The 21,790-nt window shown below is 37.3% G+C and overlaps 1 protein-coding gene across 2 annotated transcripts in view; it reads right to left on the reverse strand.

Annotated features, from left to right (window-relative positions):
* ITPR2 (inositol 1,4,5-trisphosphate receptor type 2) overlaps positions 1-21,790 on the reverse strand; it is a 472,751-nt gene that overhangs the window by 336,472 nt on the left and 114,489 nt on the right. For both annotated transcript variants that reach the window (XM_038577122.1, XM_038577123.1), the window contains exons 10-13: positions 17,500-17,544; positions 5,916-6,067; positions 2,639-2,738; positions 1,944-2,104 (exon numbers count right to left, since the gene is read on the reverse strand). In XM_038577122.1, the coding sequence (XP_038433050.1) occupies positions 1,944-2,104; positions 2,639-2,738; positions 5,916-6,067; positions 17,500-17,544 (458 nt within the window). The remainder of the gene's footprint in view (positions 1-1,943; positions 2,105-2,638; positions 2,739-5,915; positions 6,068-17,499; positions 17,545-21,790) is intronic.

The following is a 21,790-nucleotide window of genomic DNA, read 5'->3' on the forward strand; positions in this document are numbered from 1 at the left end:
CCTGATTTTTGTGACAATTACTTTCTTGCATTGCTTTATAGTTCTGCCAATTGCTTAAGCACTCCAAAGAAACAGAATTTCATTTTGCTCACTTTTGAGCAGTACAAATCATATGACAGTGAACATATCTGTGTCTAGTTCTTGTTACACATAGAAGTAGTTCATTTATTTTCATTGATATACTGTATTACATTATGTGAATTTACCAAAACTGTACTCACCTATTCAACTGATGATGAACATTTTACGATTTTAGATCTTGTGTTATTTATAATAAGGCTGAACATTCTCAGTTAAACATGTGTCCTGGTGCACATGTGTAGGAGCTTCTTTTGGACAGATGTTCAAAAACATTCAGCCTAGAAGAATTGGTGAGTCATGGAGTGTTTGCTTCTTTGTGTGTGTGTATGTGTGTGTGTGTGCGCGCGCGCGCTAAGAACACTTATGAGATCTACCCTCTTAACAAATGTTTAACTGCACAATACAGTATTGCTCACTACAGGCACAATGTGGTACAATAGATTATCTTGTATAAATGAACGTTTATACCTATTAAACAAGATCTTCATTTCCCTTGTCGCCTGCAGCCCCTGGCAACCACCTTTCTACTCTCTGTTTCTCTGAGTTAGACTATTTTGCAGTACTATTAACAATAGCCAAGATATGAAAACAACTTAAATGCCCATTGATGGATGAATATTTAAAGAAAATGTTATTTTATACATGCAATGGAATATTAATCAGCTTTTAAAAAGAAGAAAATCCTGTCATATGTGACAACATGGGTGAACCTGGAGCACATTACACTACGTGAAATGAACCAGTCACAGAACAAACTCTGCATACTTCCACTCATATGAGGAGTGATTTCTTTCAAGTGACTGTCAAACTACTTTTCCAAAGTGTTTATACCAATTATCATCTCCCTAGCTGTGATGAGAGTTCCAATGTATGAACGCCTGGGAAATTGACAAATAGCTTTTTCTTGTTCAAATGTAAAGGTATGTAGCAGATCATCAAGAAAGGAAATATAGAGAATGCCTGTGTTTCTGATGCACTGAAAACATAGAGACCTTAAAACCGCATATGAGGAATGCTGGATAGCTCAGTGGTTGAACATCTGCCTTTGGCTCAGGTCGTGATCCGGGGGTCCTGTGATTGAGTCCAACATCAGGATCCCCTCAGGGAACCTGCTTATCCCTCTGCCTATGTCTCTGCCTCTATCTCTCTCTGTCTCTCTCAGGAATAAATACATTAAATCTTTAAAAATAAATTAATTAAATAAATAAATAAAATAGAACCACAGATGATCAAATCCTCTACTTATATAAAATGAGAATAATGTCCATCTCGGGACTATTTGAAGGAGTACATAAAATATTTTTATAGTACTGACACAAAGCAGGAATGATATTATTGACAGCTATCAGTAGCATTCTCTTTCTCAACTATTTCCAGAACGGAGTTGAAGACTTAAGGATCCAGTTTCTCTGTGGATGTTATAAGGGTAGAGGGCTACACCTTGCAGATTGTTTCCTAGTATATTTATTTTGTGGTATCTGAGCAGACAAATGTGTCTTGAATAAGTAAAAATACAAAAGTATAAAACTTCTTCTAGGACTATTAGAACTCTTAAATCCAAACATTAAATAAGGTGCAGCAAAAGTATTACAAGTCATTTATAAAACATTTAAAAGGAAAAAGATCAGTAAGTGAAAAAACAACTGTCTTCAAGCCAAGCTAAAATGGAAAAAGTGAATATTCCACCAGATTTTAATGTCACTATATTCATTCACTTACCCTGATCCGCTCATTTGGAAGCAGGTGTGCTGCTATGGAGATCATTCTAAATATTCTCTTAGAGTCACTCATTCATTTGAGGTTTACCACAAGAGTTGACAACTGACTCTTGATGAGTTAAGAGCCATTTTAAAGTTACTAACCTCCTTTCATTCTGAGTTATTGTGCCATTTTCCAGCTTTTTAACTGTGGTTGCCAGCACTTTATTTGCATCATTGGCAAAGTCTAAGTCTCGGACCTCAGACAACGGGACAGACACAATGGCAAATGCTTCTTTATCTTCTTTTGTTTGGCAAGTTCCAATCTGCAATGTGTTTTTTTCAATTCAAATCAGTTATTTTTTTAAATAATTATGCAATATTTTGCAGGTACTAACACATCTTAATACAGTCTAAGAAATATAAGACAGGAATAGATCATCCACACAATGATTTCAACATCCATCATCCACTGTGAAACACTGTAGGGACACATAGATTTTCCATGCCCATTTCCTGCCTTGTTCCCAAAGCCCATCTAGAACCACATCCTCTGACACTTGCCCTTTGCTTCAGTGTCAACAGAGTAGAGAAAATGTACTCCTGGAATCTTCTGCCCTTTATAACATCCTGCTCCTACTCTTTGGGTATTTGTGCTATATCCCCTGAATCACAGCTCTACAGCAGCCAAGCCACTTAGTTCAGCTACCTAAGCAACTGGCAGAATGAATACTTGATGAAATTAATTACAATAATCTCTAATATTGATAAAAATGAATTGTAAGGAACATGTCAATCATCCCCTGATCCTAATCACACAACACTGGGCTAAAAATTAAACCACTGTCAACAGCATTTACCTTCAACATAACAGGTCTCTCTTCATCTGTGTCTATGGGGATACTAGTACTTGTTACCCACGTGTTGGTACATAAATGCCTCAACCGAACATATGAGTTCCTAAAAGAAAAATAATACAAAAAGCAGGTCATAAAAATTAAGCAATTACATATTAACACATTTAACAGTTTCATACATGATTTATTTCAGACTAGTGACTCAAGTATAGATCAGTCTGGTTTAAGAAAGTTCTGAGTCAAGGACTATTTCAAAGCATGTGGTATTATTACCTAGGCCAGTGGTTCTCCAACTGTGGTCCCTGGCCCAGCAGTACCAGCATCACCTAGGAACTTGTTAGAAATGCAAATTTGAGCCACCTGGGTGGCACAGTCAGTAAAGCACCAACTCTTGGTTTCCGCTGGGGTTGTGATCTAGGGGTTGTGGGATCCAGCCTTGTGTTGGGCTCCATGCTTTGGCATGGAGTCGGCTTGGGTTTTGCTCTCTTTCTCTCCCTCTCTCCCCTCCTCTACTTCTTCCCTCCCTGCACTCTCAGGATCTCTCTCTTTCTCTCTCTCTCTAGAACAAATAAATAAATCTTTTTTAAAAATGCAAATTCCAAGGCTTCATCCCAGTTCACTGAATCAGAAACCCTGAAGGAAGGGCCAACAATGAGTATTTTAGCAGCCTCTACAGGCAATACCAGTGTGAGAACCACTGACTGAGCAGCCACCTCAGCTAACACTGCTATCTGAATGTAGACCCTTCTGTAGCTTAGTCACCTGTAAAAGTATATATAATAATATATATATTATTAATTAATATATATATTATTAATTAATATGTATATTATATATATAATTATATATATATAATCAATCTTCATTATTTGCAGATTCTGAACTAATGAATCCATCTACTCACTAAAATGTATTTGTAACCCCAAAACCAATAGGGCATTTTTGCAACCATTCGCAGACATGGACAGAGTGGCAAAAAATTTGAGTCCCCACCGTGCACATTCCCAGTGAGGCTGAATAAGGCAATGCTATGCCTTCTCATTTCCGTTTATGCTAAAAACAAATGTCATTTTCATGGTCTATTCAGTGCCATTTTTTTCCACATTTCTGTGCTTTTTGTTGTTGAGCTTGCTGTTTAAAACAGTCCCAAGCATAGTGCTGTCCAGTGTTCCTAAGGACAAGGCTGTGATGTGCCTTATGGAGAAAATACTCATGTCAGATAAGTGTCATTCAGGCATGAGTTACAGTGCTAATGGCTGTAAGTTCCACGTTAATGAATCAGCAATACCTATTAAATAAGGTGTCTATAAACAAAGCACACATAACACAAGGTTATGTGGTATTGACTGATGAAAATACTGTGACCAGAGACTCACAGGAACCTAACCCTCTATTTCTTCTAGGAACAGTGGCTCAGTATTTGCTAATTCAGTGTACCAAGAAAAACAAGAATCAACTGTATATGAACTGTGAGAGAACACCTGAGAAAGGACAGCTAGAATTTCAGCCACCTCAAACACTCTCATTTTAGTGAATCCTTTAGAATTGTCATTTCTTTAACAAATATGTATAAAAATATCTGTTCAAAAAAAAGCACTATGGCATGTTCTGTGCCTCTGAGTTGCTGAGAATTTGGTAGGAAATAGAAGACATAAATCATACAACATGAGGCAAAAATCATGAAGGCCAATAAGATAGAACCAAATAAAACAAGAGCCTCCAGGAAAGAGCAATTCACTTAGCACCACGGTTCTGCTCATTCATAAAGGTAGATACAATAGAGACTGAGTTTCAAAAATCTAAAACAGCACAAACCAATCCTGTTCAAATAATCAGAAATTAATCACTATTTACCACTAAATTTACCTTTAATTAACCATTTATCATGGGTCTGTGCACTTTATAGTGAGATTCTTTTATCATTTCCATATGCAAACTTCCTTGGTTAGAGTTCAAGAGGGAATCCATTTTTGCTAAGTTAAAATCTAAAATGATTAAAGTTATAGTAAGATTCCAATACTCAGAAGAGAAGGCCAGAAACCTGGACCGGGGAAGACCCTCAGAGAGTATCTCTTCACAGGCTTAAACCAGTGGAACAGGAAAACAAGAGCGATACCTGATACAAAGCCAAGATTGGGCAGCATTTCTCATGAACAAGAATAACCAGGAAACACTTTGGGAAGCTCAAGGAGCAGTGTTTCTGGACACTGCTAGTACACCAACCCTCCCTGAAAGTAACCTACAAAACAGTGTCTGCATCCTGTGTAGGTACCTTCGATATAATCACTGACATCTTCCCAAGGCCAATAATGCTCTATCAAGGACAGTTTAGACCCATCCCACTAGACCTAAGGATATGGGCAAGACTCCTCAATGCACCTAGAGAGTGCATATTAGTGCAATGGAAGATAGACAGTTGCAGACAAAAGAGCTTAATTAAAATAATCAAACCCAACCCCCCCAAAAAAAATGTAAGACATCTTCTTACATTAAGTTCTGGCTACCTCATTACCAATTCTACTTCCCCACCCCTCACTCAACTTAGGCCCAGTTGATTTCCTCACTGGTCCTAGTAAATGTCAAGATTTTTCCATTTCATATTACTGCCACTTGAAACACTCCTAATGGAGAAAATTTGATCTCTCAAAACATTCAGATCTTTTCTCAAATGTCCTAAATCAGAGAGGCTGTTTCTGAACACTCATACCTAATACAACTCTCTCTGCAATTTTTTCCAAGCATTTTTATTACCTGACCTGATATTTTATGTTTATTTGTCTACTGCATCTCTTCTTCATTTGAATTTAAGTTTGTTCAGTTCTCTTTCCACTGCCAAGGGCAATGTCTGTTAAGTTCAATAAAGATCTACTGACTGAATGATTAAATAAATGAACAAATGGATGAATGAGTAAATGAATAAATGAAAGAAATCTGGAACTTGACATAATAGAAATAAATGATATAAGTATTAATAGAAATGCTCCTAGATTATTTTTCATGTTAGTAACCAAAGGCCATACAAATAATATGAATAAATAATTCTTATGAATTTTTCAGAATTTATTTGGTCCTATACATTTTAATTATTTATATAATAAAACAAACTATGTTAATCTTGTCACAAAGAGGCGTGATTTTTACACACTGGTTCTTTACTTATGCTCTCTTTTGATATCACAAAAATTCTATTAACATTATATTTTAATTCCTTACCTACCATTACAATTACTCAAAGAAATGTTGCTATTTAACCATATTTTTTAAATTTTTTTATTTTTACCTTGGAACCAGGCAGTCAGCTCTCTGAAGAGTTGTGGCATCCAGTTCAAAAAGGGATGCAATGTCATTTCCATGTGGGACTGAGACTAAAGTATACATGATCTTCTCCCCCGCCTGGCGTTTCTTCTTTGAAGTTGGAAGATCCCCATCTCTCTATTGAGGAGGTACAAAGTTATTTAACTTTTAGCAGGTTTTTTTACTAAAATTTCCAATTAATTAGGAGATAAGGTTTAAATTGTCATTATTTCATTATTTCTTCATTGGATTATAAAGATGTCTGTTTCACATCATCCAGAAAGATCAGGTCAGGCCTGACAGTCTTGGAGGTAATTATTATCAATAGTGTTAAGTCACACACACTCCTGGAGGGATGGCTTGATCTGGGCAAATTATCAAAGCACTAACATTCAGAATAGTTGCATTCCCTTACCCTGTCTTAAACCTATTTACATAGTAGTTTTGGCCATTCCACATTTAAAAGAAACAGAGACAAGAAATAGTGTGTTGAATCACCTAGATTTCATAAACTTAAGAGGGGGTGGGGAGGGGTGTTCAACATGGCAGTGTCTCAGAATTCCTAACTAACTCTCAGAACACAATTGGGGCATTCACCTGGAGAGAAAAGGAATCAACAGCAATATTCCTATTCAGTTTATCAGCTTGCTTAATTAATTCCAAAAACATGCTATAATGGCATATAAGTGAAATAAAATGGGATCTTCAAAAACAGAAGCCTTCATGATAGTGTAAAACTCAATATTTCTAAAACTCCATTTTAAGCTGGCAACCACACAAGATTGGTAACTATATATTTTTTACTTCTCATGGTACCAAGTCTCAATCCCTTTGGAAGAATATGATGCACAAGAAATCAAAATACAATACAGCAAATGTAATATGAGTTTGATAATTACATAAATATAATTACTTATACATATTTATCCAAAGAAATGAAATTTTAAAATGAGAGAAGTAGAGAGAAAAAAAGAGAGTATCACTGTACCATCACAAGAAGTTGAATGAAAGTAGGAAAGAGAAGGTATTCAAAAGACCAAGGAGGGATCCCTGGGTGGCGCAGCGGTTTGGTGCCTGCCTTTGGCCCAGGGCGCGATCCTGGAGACCCTGGATCGAATCCCACGTCAGGCTCCCAGTGCATGGAGCCTGCTTCTCCCTCTGCCTGTGTCTCTGCCTCTCTCTCTCTCTCTCTGTGACTATCATAAATAAATAAAAAAATTTAAAAAAAAAAAAAAAAAAAAAAAACAAAAGACCAAGGAAAGCAGCCCATGCCCAATGACAACAGTTGTTTAATGATCACTGTGAAAATGAGATATTACACCCAATCATTCTAAAATATTCACTTGAAGTTCCATCCCAAGATGGTGAATATCATGTCCTTTGCAGTTTCATTCTGATGTCTTCTGTAAATGGTATGCAAATTGGTAGCACCACTGAACCAGAGAGGAACCACTAGGGCTGCCAAACAAGAGCAAAACTGTTAGCTGCTAAATCTCACCTAGCCCAGAAGCACCTGGTAGCTCCTGTCATCTCTGGCTTATATGTCTTCTGCAGAGACCAAAATTCAGAGTTAAATGAAAGCAGGGGTCTGGGAAAATCTCCCCAGGTAGTTTGACTCGCATAACAGTTGTTTCTAAACAGTAAGTATAAACCATGCTTATTGATCAGGAAAAAAGCATACTTTCTGTACAAGAGAATGTAGAGATATAAGGAAAAATTAAGAAACAGTAAGCAAGCCATATTTTTGGATTTACACAAAGCTTCTCATGGTACCAAAGCCATTGCTGTTTTCACTAATTTTACAAAAAAGTTTTAAAGAGAGGAAGATGAGTATTATCACTTCCTTCAAACAAAGAGATGAGTGCAGTTTCCTAGAAATGATGAAGGATGAGGAAAGAAGAAGGGAGAGGAGAAGGAGAAAAACAAAAAAGAAGGACAGGGAAAGAAGAAGAAAGAGGAAGGTGCAGTGGATGGTTCAACTGGCTGCACCTCAGTCCAAGGGAACCACAGCCAGTGGCCTGGTCTGAGCCTTCAAACACTAGTCAATCCTCAAAGGATGGGCAAGAAGTCATGGCTAAGAACCTTCCTCAGGTCTTCTGAAAAAAATTCTCATGGGTCATGAGATGTATTTTCACAGTGATCTGCATTGAAAGTATGGAAGTCTGAATTGAAGACAAAATCTATGAGGGACCAAAACATCCTCACATCCTGAGAAAAGAAAATCTCAATGTCTTTAAATAATCCAATAAGAGTGATCTGGCCTGAAAAATGAGTTGGGGGAGATGGCAGCTTAGGCCCCTTGGAATCCTTGAGATAGGGAAGGGTCTTTAAAGATCAGCGGTGAGCTAAGAATCTTTCCCCAATAAATTTCTGACAGTAGCTAGTCAAGCGAAATTCTATCATTTGGAATTTATTCTTCAGGGCCTTTAAAACATTTTGGTTTAATTTTAGTTATTCCCTGCTGAGATGTATACAGTTCTGTTTATTTCCAACGTTTCGAGTCTCAAAATGTATTAGGAGGAAGATCCTCAAGGAAAAAGCAATAGTTGGAATGGAAAAGTAGAAACAGGGCAAAGGAAAGGGAAATGAATGTGATACTCTAGAAGAAAAACAGGAGTATATAAGAGAAATACAACACTAAGGGCACCACCCCTGAAAGAAACAGCTAATAAATTCGTTTTCAAACAACTTATCCAATTTAAAAATGGTTGAAAGATCTGAACAGACACCTTACCAAAAAAAAAAAAAAAACACATAGAGATGGCAAATAAACCTATGGAAAGATGCTCAGAATCATACATCATCAGGGAGTTGCAAATTACATAATGAGATGCCACTCACAACAATGAGATAACTACATACACACCTATTAGAAAGGATAAATCCAAAACACTAAGGACTCCAAATGCTGACAGAGATGTAGAGCAACAGAAATGCACTCATTGTTGGTGAGAATGGAAAATGATCCAACTACATTAGAAGACTGTTTGGTGGCTTCCCACAAAATAAAACATACTCTGTACCATATGATCCAGGAATCATGCTCCTTAGTATTTACCAAAATATGCACATAAAACTTGCACATAGATGTCTATAGCAGCTCTACTTGTAATTGCCAAAACACGGAAGTAACCAAGATGTCCTGTGGTAGGCAAATGGGTAAACAAACTGTGGGCCATCCAGACAATGGAATATTATTCAATGCTAAAAAGAAATGAGCTATCAAGCCACAAAGAAATCACCTGAACCTTAAATGTATATTGCCAAGTGAAAGAAGCCAATCTGAAAAGACTACCTACTGTATGATTCCATTCCAAAAAAGGCAAAAGCCATAAAGACAACAAAAAGATCAATAGTTGCCTGGGAGTAGGGGGGAGAAAGGAATGAAAAGGCCGAGCACATGGGATTTTTAAAGCAGTGGAGCAGTGGAACTATTTGGATGATATTATAATAAAGAATAGATGTCAAATGGTGGCTACTTTTATCAAAATTCAGAGAATGTACCATGCCAAGAGTGAACCCTAATATAAATTATGGATTTGGGATGGTAATAATATGTTAAAGTAGGTTAATTTGTGTAATAAATGTACCACTCTGGCACCAAATGTTGATATGGGAGAGGCTGTGCTTGTATGGTAGCAGTGGTATATGGAAATCTGTACTTTCCACTGAATTTTGCTATGATCCTAAAACTTCCCTAAAAAATAATGTCTATTTAAAAAACAAAACAAAACAGCAACACCAGAATGAGAGAAAATATTTGTAAGTCATATACCTGATAAGAGGCTTATATCCAGAAAATATATAGAACATTTACAACTCAATAATAAAGACAACCCAATTAAAAATTGAGCAAAAGACATGGACATTTTTCCATAGAAGATATTCAAATGGCCAATAAGCACATGAAAAGATGGTCAACATCATTACTAATTAGTAAAATGCACTAGGACAGCTATCACCAAAGAGTCAGATGATAATAAGTATCAGTGAGAATGCAGAGAAATTGTAATGGTCATATATTGGGAGGACATAAAATGGTGTGACCATTTAAGAAGATTCTGTATGGGGATCCCTGGGTGGCGCAGCGGTTTAGCGCCTGTCTTTGGCCCAGGGCGCGATCCTGGAGACCCGGGATCGAATCCCACATCGGGCTCCCGGTGCATGGAGCCTGCTCCTCCCTCTGCCTGTGTCTCTGCCTCTCTCTCTCTCTCTGTGTGACTATCTTAAAAATAAACATTGTATTAAAAAAAACAAAAGAAAAAAAAATATTCTGTATGTTAGTAAATTGAACACCAATAAAAAATAAATTTAAAAAAAATCGACAAAAAAAAAAAAGAAGAAGAGTTTGACAGTTTGTCAAATGTTAAGCATATAACCAACAATTCTAAGTCTAGGTATCTATCCAAGTAAAATGAAAATATATTTCCACACCAAAACTTGTCCATAAGCGTTCACAGCAGCATTTATAAAAGCCACGATGTGGACACAATCCAAATGTCCATCAAATAATGAATGGATAAACAAAATGTAGTATATGCACACAATAGAATATTATTTGGTCATAAAAGGCATAAAGTACAGATACATGCTGCAGCATGCATGAACTCTGAAAATATTATGCTAAGTGAAAGAAGCCAGACACAAAAGGCCAAATATTGTATGAGCCTATATATGAAATGTCCAGAATAGGCAGATCCATAGAGTAATTCATGGCTGCCAGGGCCTAGGGGAGGGAAAGATGGGGAGTGACTGCTAATGGATTTAGGCTTTCTTCTGCAGGTAAGAAAAATGTTGTAGAATTAGATAGTGGCTATAATTTTGGAGTTCTATGAATGTATTAAAAACCACTGATTTATATATTTTAAATAGGAGAATTTTATGGTATGTGAATTACATCTCAATAAATTTGTGGAAGGCAGAAAGGGAGGGAGAGAGGCTGGAAGGGAGGGAAGGGGAGAGGAAGAGACAGGGAGGGAAAAGGAACAAGGAAGGGAAGTGGGGAAGAGAAAAGGGGGGAAAGAAAAAATGGAAGGAACAAACGAATGAAAAAAGTCAGAAGTATGCTATTTCATTGATGTCTGCCATGTAGCTTGACATGAAAATTCAGATGTTACACTAAGATATAGATGGCAAAGCAGCAGTTTTCCCTGGAACATAACAGTGACACAAGAACCACACTTCTATCAGACCACAAATAGCTGAAGCCAAGAAAGTCGCAAGAAGCCCTACAGAATCCTCTTATACAGGGCTTAGGAGAATACCATTTGCAATGAGGAATTCCTTCTCTATGGTAAAAATGGTGGTGACATCTGAATATTGAAAATGATAATGACTGGGATATCTGAGTGGCTCAGTGGTTGAGCATCTGCCTTCGGCTCAGGTCGTGATCCCAGGACCCTGGGATTGAGTCCAGCATCAAGCTCCCCACAGGGCATCTGCTTCTCCCTCTATGTTTCTTCCTCTCTCTGTGTCTCTCATGAATGAATAAATAAAATATTTTTTAAAATGATAATGACTATGATGAAGAAGAAAATCAAGAGAGGAGAAAGGAGAAGGTTTAAGAAGAGGAAGTGATAATTCTAAAAGAAAGAAGAGAAAGTTTGCTTTAGTTTTACCCTCATAAGATGAAGAGTTGAAGAGAAACAGACCAGGAAAATTGTAGTCACAAAGAAATATCATTAAAGAGCTTGTTTTTTAGACTCTACAATGCTATTGCAGCCAAAAGAAAGAACCACCAACATAATGAATATTAATTAATACATGTGAGAGAAGACTGCCTCATAATGTAGGAACACAGAAATAATGGACAAGATCAGTCAATTGTAGGAATAACCCAAAGGATTTTTCAAATATGTAGGCAAAGGGATTTGAGAGCAAGTGGCTTCAGTAGATTATTAGAAAGGCACAATTAAAATATGACTTTAATTAAGGAAAATAAAATTTAATCAATTATAATGAACCATGTTTGGAGAAAGGCTTTTATTAACAGAAGATGAACATGTAACCTAAATAAATAAGAGACTTGGTGAACAAAATTTGACAGTTTCTCTCATCACTGCTAGTGCAGATGCAAAAAATTAATATTCTGGTCTTTTTAGAGAAATATCATATTCCTAAAAAGAATATGTGTCTTCTAATTTCCTGAGCCTCCTGCACACCAATCTTCTAATTATAACTTAGCTTTTGCTATAGATTTTCCTTCAAGGAAAATGCACTAACTGACCCAACAATTCATATTTACTTAGCAATTGAAAGTTGGCATTGTGGTTTATACATCATCACTTGAGAGTTCATTTAGTACAAGTCAATCCTACTGTATATACTCTCCTTTGGAAATGCTCATAAAACACATTTTCTAGACTTAAAAAAGAAAGCAGATTCAGGTTCCTAGATTGTCCTCCTACACCATCCCCTTTGGTAATACATGGGTTCCTAACAAGAGTAGTCAGGAACCTCTCTATTTTGACACTTTTATAATGAATAATAAAAATGTTTTCCAAACATAGAAAAACCTTGCTTATTAGGGCTAATTAAAAGAGGTCACTCTGAATTACTCATACTACTTAAGAACTGTGGTTTAATTTTAATTACATAGGATAAAGTGGAATGTACAACTACACCCCGAAATAATTTGCTTAGGTCCCCCAGAGCGGAAGGGGGGAGCTTTAATGGATAGATAAGATCCATTTGTAAGTAATAAAACAATTGTTTATGTGTGAAAAGAACTTCTAACATCTTTAGCAGTTTTTTAAAGCATTGCTGTGTATATTTTGCTGTTAATCTCTGCTAATTTGCTTAACAAACTCTCCTTCATAAATAGTTCAACAGTAAATTCCAAGACAGCCTCTCAAATTTTGTAAACAATAAAACATGAATGATGAGTTATAAATATACAATTGTTTAAATGTATGGATCAAGCTTCAACCTATAAGAAAAATCAATATTATATTTCTATAATATGAAGGCAGTTCTGTTCAAAATTGTGTGCCTGTGGCTTTTGTTTATAAACCCATATTTTTTTGTAGGTAAGAAAAAAGACACTAAAACACCAGTTCCCGGCACAGAATTACAGAAGTGAAATGCCCTCCCTTGCATTGCAAAAATACATTTAAGGTATAGCAGAGCTTAACAGATTGTTAGATTTAATATCAGCTAGCTATCCAAAACACTCAATTTAGGGAACGCAGAGCCTCGGAATGTTAACCTAGTCTGCTGAGCTCTTATAAAACTGGCATTTTTGCTTGGAAGGAAATGCACACAGCCTCTCGGGTTATACAAGTCAAAAATCCCCTTATGAGAAAACAGCCCAGTAAACGAACGGCTTGCCTGGCTTCTCCTGCCTGTCCTGGGGCCTGCCAGTGGAGGCACAGCAGTTAGCCTCCTGTAACACCTTCTCTGTTGACTCATTTGTGAGTCATCGAATTTTTAGCAGAGACATCACGTTGCAATTCTGTTGTTAGGAGCCAGAGACATTCTGTAAGAAAGAATGTATGCATCTTCAGGGCTGATGCAGACCTGTGTGTGGCCACAGCCAAGGCAGCATAATGATGTGCAGCCCCTCCAGGGCTCACACTGCTGACTTTATGTAACAGACATAACCCTGCCATTTAAAGCTGCAGACACTTCTCTTGGCTAGTTCCTTAAGAATCTGGTACTCTTAAATTCATTCCTCCTATGACCCTTTTTTCTTTCTTTCCCTTATAACCTTACCACTGATGAATATAGAGATCTATAAAATAGAATCTATAAAATAGAATCTATAAAATAGATCTATAAAATAGAATTTTCCAATACATTTCAGCCAAGTATCATGGTTCCTATAACACTGCTATTGATATATGCCTATGCACAAAGACTGGTGGTTCTCAATAGGCAGAGAGTTTGGACCCCAGGGAGCCATTCAGCAATTCCCAGGTGCATTTTTAGTTCGCCACAACAGGGGTCAGAGACGACCGCAACTGGCATCTTGTGAGCAGAGTCCATGGATCTGCTAAACACACTACAGTGCAAAGGACAGTCCCCCACAATAAAGAATTATCTGGGCCAAAATATCAATATTGCTGAGGTTGAGAATTCCCAGCATAGACAAAAGGCACTCCCTTGAAAAATCAGATCACATTCCACATCAATATGGTAATGTGAAAATGGGTGGTGTTATTCAAAAAAAAAAAAAAATCCCCTTCAAAGAGCCATTTGAAAAGATGCAGCCTTTCAAGAAGAAGAAACTAATGACTGTCAGGTTCCCAGCTGGGCTTGACACAGTTCCAATGTTTACAGGGTCCCTGTGGATGCTGTACATTTGTAAGATTGGAAATAATAGGCTCCTTTGTAGAATAAATACAGCAATTTGGGTCTTAATGGGAGCTCTGACACACACCACCTCATTTCAGTGGCACCATGCATTAACCTTTGAGACTTCAAAAATGGAAGGCAACATTTTGATAAAGGTTTCTAAATTACAGGAAAAAATATTAACTGGGTATTAAATAGACAACATAAGGGAAAATTTGGAAAGAAAAATAATTAGCATGGTCACAGTGAACTCAGTGTTACTGGAACCCAGATCTGAGGTGAGATGGCATTCTGTTTGGGGAAATTGATTTCATTTTTCACAGGCTAAGCTCTAAATGCTCTTTTGTTTTTTTTTTTTAGACAGAAACATAATTATTGCTAGGTGGCAAACGGTCTATAAAATGAGAAGCCATATTGTTAGCTTTACTGTTCCATATTTTCAGTTTTATTTACTTTCAAGTTAGGGACTAAGAAAAAAAATAAATCAAATGTCTCCAGTTGGATCTCTCTCTGAGATGGCAGATGAGATCCAGCTATACACTTTTAGAGCAAAGCAGACCCACCTGTGTTACATGCAATTAAAGTACTGCTGATAACAACTGCCTTGCAGAAAAGTGCCCTTTCTCACCTTTAGGTGAATGAAGAACTTGTATTTCAGAATATAAAGGGAAAAAGTCTATTAAGTCTAAGTAAAAGCTTGATGGACACAAACAGCAAATTTCACCATGGATTCATTACTTTATCTGATTGAATTTTAACCTCTGGCATATAGGTGACGTACACAGAGCAAACATCCTCATCATTATTCAGGTAAGAAACAGAGTAAATGAAGTCTAAGTAAAAGCTTGATGGACACAAACAGCAAATTTCACCATTGATTCATTACTTATATTCCCCAAGCTGTCCATAAACCTTCATACTCTATCTCTCCTACTCAGCTCTGCCCAGAAGCATCAGTAGCATCACCAAATAGTATGTAGCTGAAAGGAGATAAGCAGAGATGTAATTCAATTGCACGATTTGAAGCTCTGATGTGATGCCCTTTTAATAGAAACAACATATATTTTTAGCCTACTAACATCTTTTATTCAAAAAGTTTCCCTTTATCTGATTGAATTTTAACCTCATGGTATATAGGTAACGTACATAGGGCAAACATCCTCATCTCATCATTCAAGTAGGAAACAGTCTCGAGAAGGCTATCTGACATGTGCAAGGCCACACAAGTTAATGGTGGTGCTAGAAGTACAACTCCCTTGGCTCTATACAAGGCTGAAGAAGTCATATAAAGTATCATAAAAAACGACCTTGAGAAAGAGAAAAGCAACCCTGGATATCTGACAGTTGGCCTGGTATGATCCAGCAGGTTCAGTGTTGCCAGGGGCACCCTGACTCTCAGAGACAGGCCACAGGGTCCTCCTCTGAACATGAATGATTTCACAGAACATCACATCCAACAAGGCTGCCCCTAACTAGGATGGATAAAAAAAAAAAAACAACAACAACAACACTCCATAATCATGTCTGAACACTGACAAAATGTGAATGTCGTTCAAGCCATAAAAACTACTTAGGATGAGTGCTTCCTCTTTAGCACTAACAACCTTGGCCTGGCTCTCATCTGCCCTCCCCATAGATAAAATGTATTAAGATATTTCCTCTTCCTGACAGCATTCCTATCCACAGTACACCCCACTTCCTTAAATCCTCCACAAAATTATCTTGTACAAGCCCAAATCCTACCACAGGTTCCTACTAACACCCTCTGAGAGGCCCCACAGTTTCCAGGGATATAAGTACAATGTGTAATTAATTCTACACTTGTTAAAGAACAGGTGTGTTCCTGGTGGTCTTTGGCTAGAGACCATTGACCAGTAAGTATATAATAAGAACCGAAGACTCAACTTTTAAACATAGGGGCAGCCCAGGTGGCTCAGTAGTTTAGCACCACCCTTGGCCCAGGGCGTGATCCTGGACACCCGGAACCCAGCGCCACATCAAGCTCCCTGCATGGAGCCTGCTTCTCTCTCTGCCTGTGTCTCTGCGCCTCTCTGTGTGTGTGTCTCTCATGAATAAATAAAATCTTTAAAAAAACAAAACTTTTAAACATGGTTATGGATGGCATTTTTCTAAATCATAAGAAAATAAGAACCCAACAATCCTGGGCTAGCTCTTTGAAAACCAAGGAGAAGAGTCCACACAGGGGGATAAAACTGAATTAGAAATGAGGGATCCAATTGATCTAACAAGCCTATTTCTATGGTTAGGAACATTTTGACACAAATTAAAGTTTTCTTTGGGCTAATGACTTGATACTTCAGCTTTATTTCTATTGTAAACCTGATAGTCAGATAGAGAAAGAAGTCAAATAGGATTGACTCAGATCCAGAAATTCTGATTTGATTCACCTCCCCGTATCAATATCCTTATAAAACATAAAGCTGAGAACCAATGTAAAGGCAGTAGTCATTTCAATTAAATATTCCAACCCTTTCTGTCAAAGGGTAGAATTTTGAATGATGCAGTAATAATTCTAGCAATTCCAAAAGAGACTGCTAAGCTCCTAAGAAAATTAAATTATAGACTGTGTCTACTTTACATCAAAATATCTAGCTAAATTGCTAAAATAGAGATATATAGATATGTATATATATCCAGCCCATCAACCAGGTTTTGTCTGTATCACATCAAATTATCCTCAATTTCAGAATTTTCCATTGAATTAAGTCATGTTGTTGTCATAAAGTCATCTTCTTTACAATGTTGAAGAGCCAGCTGAATAATAAATATCTTAATGAAAATTGGCTTTAAAATAAGATTGAGATTTTTTTTTGAGTAGCATGCTTTAGAGTATCAGAAAAATCAGTCATATAGTTTTTTGATGCCTCAATTTCTCCCCATAAATAGAACCCAAATTATTTTCAGCCAGAAAGGATTGTCCTGTTGCCCTCTTTTAATATCATACTATAAATCAATTTCTCTTTCCGAACTTCTATGCACTTCTGAAAACTAAACCTAGACCTGCCATATCTCCCAGATGCCCACTGACTTCAGTGCTTTATCGTAAACAGCCTCCAAGTTGCTAGAAATCTCCCTAAATACCCATTATTGGACATCTTTTTATAATGTCAGCCATATCATCTTTTACTTTTATAGTCAGAGAATCTCTCTCAGAATCCCTAGTCTTCAAATTTTCTATGAACTTTTTAATTCATTCACATAAACTATAAACAATATATTTGGAATTTGTTGGGGAAAAAAATCATTCCACTCACCAAATTTTTTCCTTCATTTTGAGCATCTCGATAATCAGGATTAAGCTAAAAAACAAAACAAAACCAGTTTTGAATCACTATTAAAAGCATATTAACAAGACCAATTACCTTTAATTCAGTTCACTATTGTATCCTCAACTAAATTTAATATTTAAAAAAAAAACTAAGGAAGTAAAGCATTACTAAATATGACAATTTAAAACATTACCCTCAAACTCTAGTTTCAGGAGACATGATCTAAAATGCCATGTTCATGGCTTTTATTTTTATTAGAACAGTTGACATCTTTGAGCAAGTGAGAGCTGATAATCTCACATCCTCTGAGGAAGGCTTCAAGAGAGTCCATCATTTTGCCCACCACAAAATCTGCCATTAACTGATAACTCATTTTTTAAAAGCAGACCCAAAGGAATGTCTTTGTAACAATGATTCAAGATCATGCTCCACATTCTATATACGCAAGAAAAGAAAATCAAGTAAAAGAAGAACTATATATATGATATGAGGTTGTTAAATCATGAGTATTGTGGGGCTCAGGGGTCAATCCAACAAAGATGGATGAGTTCTGTATATGCTGAGTGTTGGCCCATGCATTTCCAGCTGGCCAGAATCTATACCTCCTGACTCCCACCTGATGACACAGTCCCAAAAGGATGTCTGTATTGTACTGAAATCACTAGTTCATAATCTGTAAAACAACATAATTATAGATGTGTCTCCCTAAATCATGAGTTGTTCACTGGATTTTAACGATATTAATAGGAATTGATTGGTGTATATAATATACAACCGCAAGCATTAAAGTCACCATTTAAAATGTAAGGTCAAGGGACGCCTCGGTGGCTCAGTGGTTGAGCGTCTGCCTTTGGCTCAGGGCATGATCCCGGAGTCCGGGATTGAGTCCCACATCGGGCCGCCTGCGAGGAGCCTGCTTGTCCCTCTGCCTATGTCTCTGCCTCTCTCTGTGTGTCTCTCATGAATAAATAAAAATTAAAAATGAATAAATAAATAAATAATACATAAATAAAATGTAAGGTCAAGAGTCTTTCTCAGAACAACACTTGGCTAGTAGCCCTGAGGAAGGTCCTCTCGACTTACTACTCAATATCAATGAAGGTGCTGAAAGGATCATAAGCAAAACAGAACAAAACAAAAAAGTTCCAATCTCACTGAAAACAAGACTGAAAAACAACTTAAGCTCAAAGCTACGATGGACTGACAGTATTCACACAGCAGCTGGTGTGTGGGGAGAAGCAGACATTTCCCTGGGTTTTATCTCGTGGCATACCTCAACCTCACTGCAAACTAATAGCTTCGTGAACACAGTCAGGATACTTGCTGTGGTCGCCACTGTTCATCCATTTACTCAGAGACTCCAAGTATTTGGCCACCAAAAACCTACACAGAAGTGTGTACCGCTGAGAAGCATCGTCAGCCTGAGCAGACACCTGTCTCCCCAGGGCACCCATCCACTGTCCCGGAACCTCTACCTTCTCATGACCACAGAAATGTGACAAAGCTCAGAAAACAAATGAACAGAGTCAAGGGGGCAGGAGATAGCAGAAGGCTTTCTTGAGAATCACTGTCTAAAGAGAAGAGAAAGAACAGTGTCTTCATATGTGGAAATTACACTGCCCAATATGGTACAAATGGTAAAGGGGCAGGAGAGAGAAGCAAGTGCTACAGAGCCCAGGTAGGCAGAGGTGCCATCTGCTGGACCTGAGACCTACACCAGCAGCGTGTCCTATGGTTGGCCTTTTGTCTGAAGACTGAGAAAAAAAGATGGAGAGTTTTAAGAAATACAACAAAAAGACTATCCACTCAACCCATCTGGTTCTGCATGGAGCCCACTAGTCTGAGAATAAGGAAGGAAGGAAAGAAAAAACAACATGGGACTGATTAAAAAGCATGGATGTTAGAAGGCGAAATTCTTTTCTGAGAATCTTTCTGAATATTTTCTATGGTATGATGCAAAATAAACTTTCAGGAAATGGCTTGGCATATTCAAGAGAGTGTAAGTAAACATTTCCTCTATGTAAAGACAACAGAATAAAATGAGCAGCAGAAAATATAATACAAAAATAATTACATAAATAATATCAAAACATAAAGAATTATAAAAAAGAAGTTAAGAAGGATTTCACTAAAAATGAAAACACAAATACAAAATTAAACTCCATGTTGGCAGCAATAAAAAAAAGCACAGTTGATGCTGCAGGAAATGAGTGATGCAAAGCATAAAAAAATTGAACAGCCATCTCTCAATACAGAGGAAAGGTATAAAAAAATAAAAATTAGTATAAAGCAAATAGTCATTGGAGGACCAGAGAAGGGCCTATCAATTAATGGATGACAGTTGTACTGAAAAGGAAGAGAAAGCTGGTGGGATACAAGAAATGATCAAAGATAACACAAAATAAAGCTTTGCTCAGCTGAAGAACTGTGTATGGAAAGGTTACCATACCCCAGGAAAATCAACCAAAACAGACTGACACATTCATTTGAGGACAATGAGCAGGGAACACAAAAGGGAAAACAATGCTAGGGACAAAAAATAGAGTCAGAAATTAGGTTTAGACAAAAATGCTTACCATGTGACAGGAGAAAGGATAAATAAAATGTGGCATGTTCAAACAATGGACTGCTACTCAGTAAAAAACATGATGAGCTACTGATACGACAATATGGCTGGATCTCAAAAATACATACAATGGAATACTGTTCAGCTATAAAAAAGAATGAAATCTTGTCATTTGCAACAATATGGATGAACCTTGACAACACTGTGCTAACTGAAATACATCAGAGAAAGACCCATACTGTATGATCTCACTTACACATGGAACCTGAAACAAAGAGAACTCATGGATACAAAGAACGGTGGGTTGCCAGAGGTGGGAGATGGGGAATGAGTGATGTGGGTGAAGGTGGTCAAAAGGAACAAACTCCAATTATAAGAAAGTAAGTCTTGAGAATATAATGTCCAGCATGGTGACTGTAGTTAACAATACTGTACCGCCTATGTGAACGTTGCCAAGAGAGCAGATCTTAAAAGTTCTCATCCAAGGAAAAAAATGTTTATAGCTACCTGTGGTGATGGATGTTATCTAGACTTAACTGAGGTAATCATTTCACAATATATACACACACCAAATCATTATGTTGTACACCTAAGCTAATAAAAGTTTATATGTCAATTATATATTAATTTTTTAAATATTGTAAGTGGAAGAAGCCAGACACTGTATGACTCCATATACACAAGTTTTAAGGTCCAATAAAACTAAACCGTGGTTAAACAAACCAGAAACAGGGGGTGGAGGGGGTGGTATAAGGGAGGGGAGTAGATAGAAAGCAGACCCAGCCCAAGAGTCACAAGACAGGCCAGGTGACAGGTCTCTCTCAGGTTTTAGAACTAACAATGAGAGGCAGGGGAGGGGGTAAGAAAAACGGACAGAGTTCCAAGTTGCCTGTTAGTGCTAGGCCAGCAGCTGGGGAGATCTGAGGCAGAACTTTCTTTTTCTATGGTACATATCTCAGGCTCCTTAAATTCCCTTGAATTACAAATAAAAGAATTAATCCCAAAACAGGATTATTCTTGCTTTTGGAATCCGGGAGTGAAATGTAGAAAGCCAAAAAGAGGGGATCCCTGGGTGGCGCAGCGGTTTGGCGCCTGCCTTTGGCCCAGGGCGCGATCCTGGAGACCCGGGATCGAATCCCACATCGGGCTCCCGGTGCATGGAGCCTGCTTCTCCCTCTGCCTGTGTCTCTGCCTCTCTCTCTCTCTCTATCATAAATAAATAAATAAAAATTAAAAAAAAAAAAAAAGAAAGAAAGCCAAAAAGATTGTGAATTAACTGGCCTCCTGTGTACTGATTATTCAAACACAAAAAGACACACTTTTACTTGGTAGTAATGATAGTTCCAACAAAGTGCCCAGGAGGGGCTTATCCAGCTATTTTAGTCAAGCATCAATATTTTGCATTTTTTAATTTGATTTCAATTTGAAGAATTCAGATTTTTTTTCGAATTAAAAAAAAAAAAGCCATACTAAAATTACAGCTAATTTATTTCCAAGAGATATGCAGGATGTATAACCACGGATATATCTTATGGTCAAAATGCTCATTCAGTAAGATTCAGAATAGTTTGCTACAGACACTATGAAGGAAATTTGTGCTGGAAACCATGATATATCCTAATTAAAATCTATAAAGGAACAGGAATTCACATATCTAGGTTGTACACAAAATCATGTGTGCCGTCTGAAATGTAAGTTAAATTCCATCCC

The sequence above is a fragment of the Canis lupus genome, chromosome 27, assembly GCF_011100685.1.
Source record: "Canis lupus familiaris isolate Mischka breed German Shepherd chromosome 27, alternate assembly UU_Cfam_GSD_1.0, whole genome shotgun sequence".
Lineage (NCBI taxonomy): Eukaryota > Metazoa > Chordata > Mammalia > Carnivora > Canidae > Canis > Canis lupus.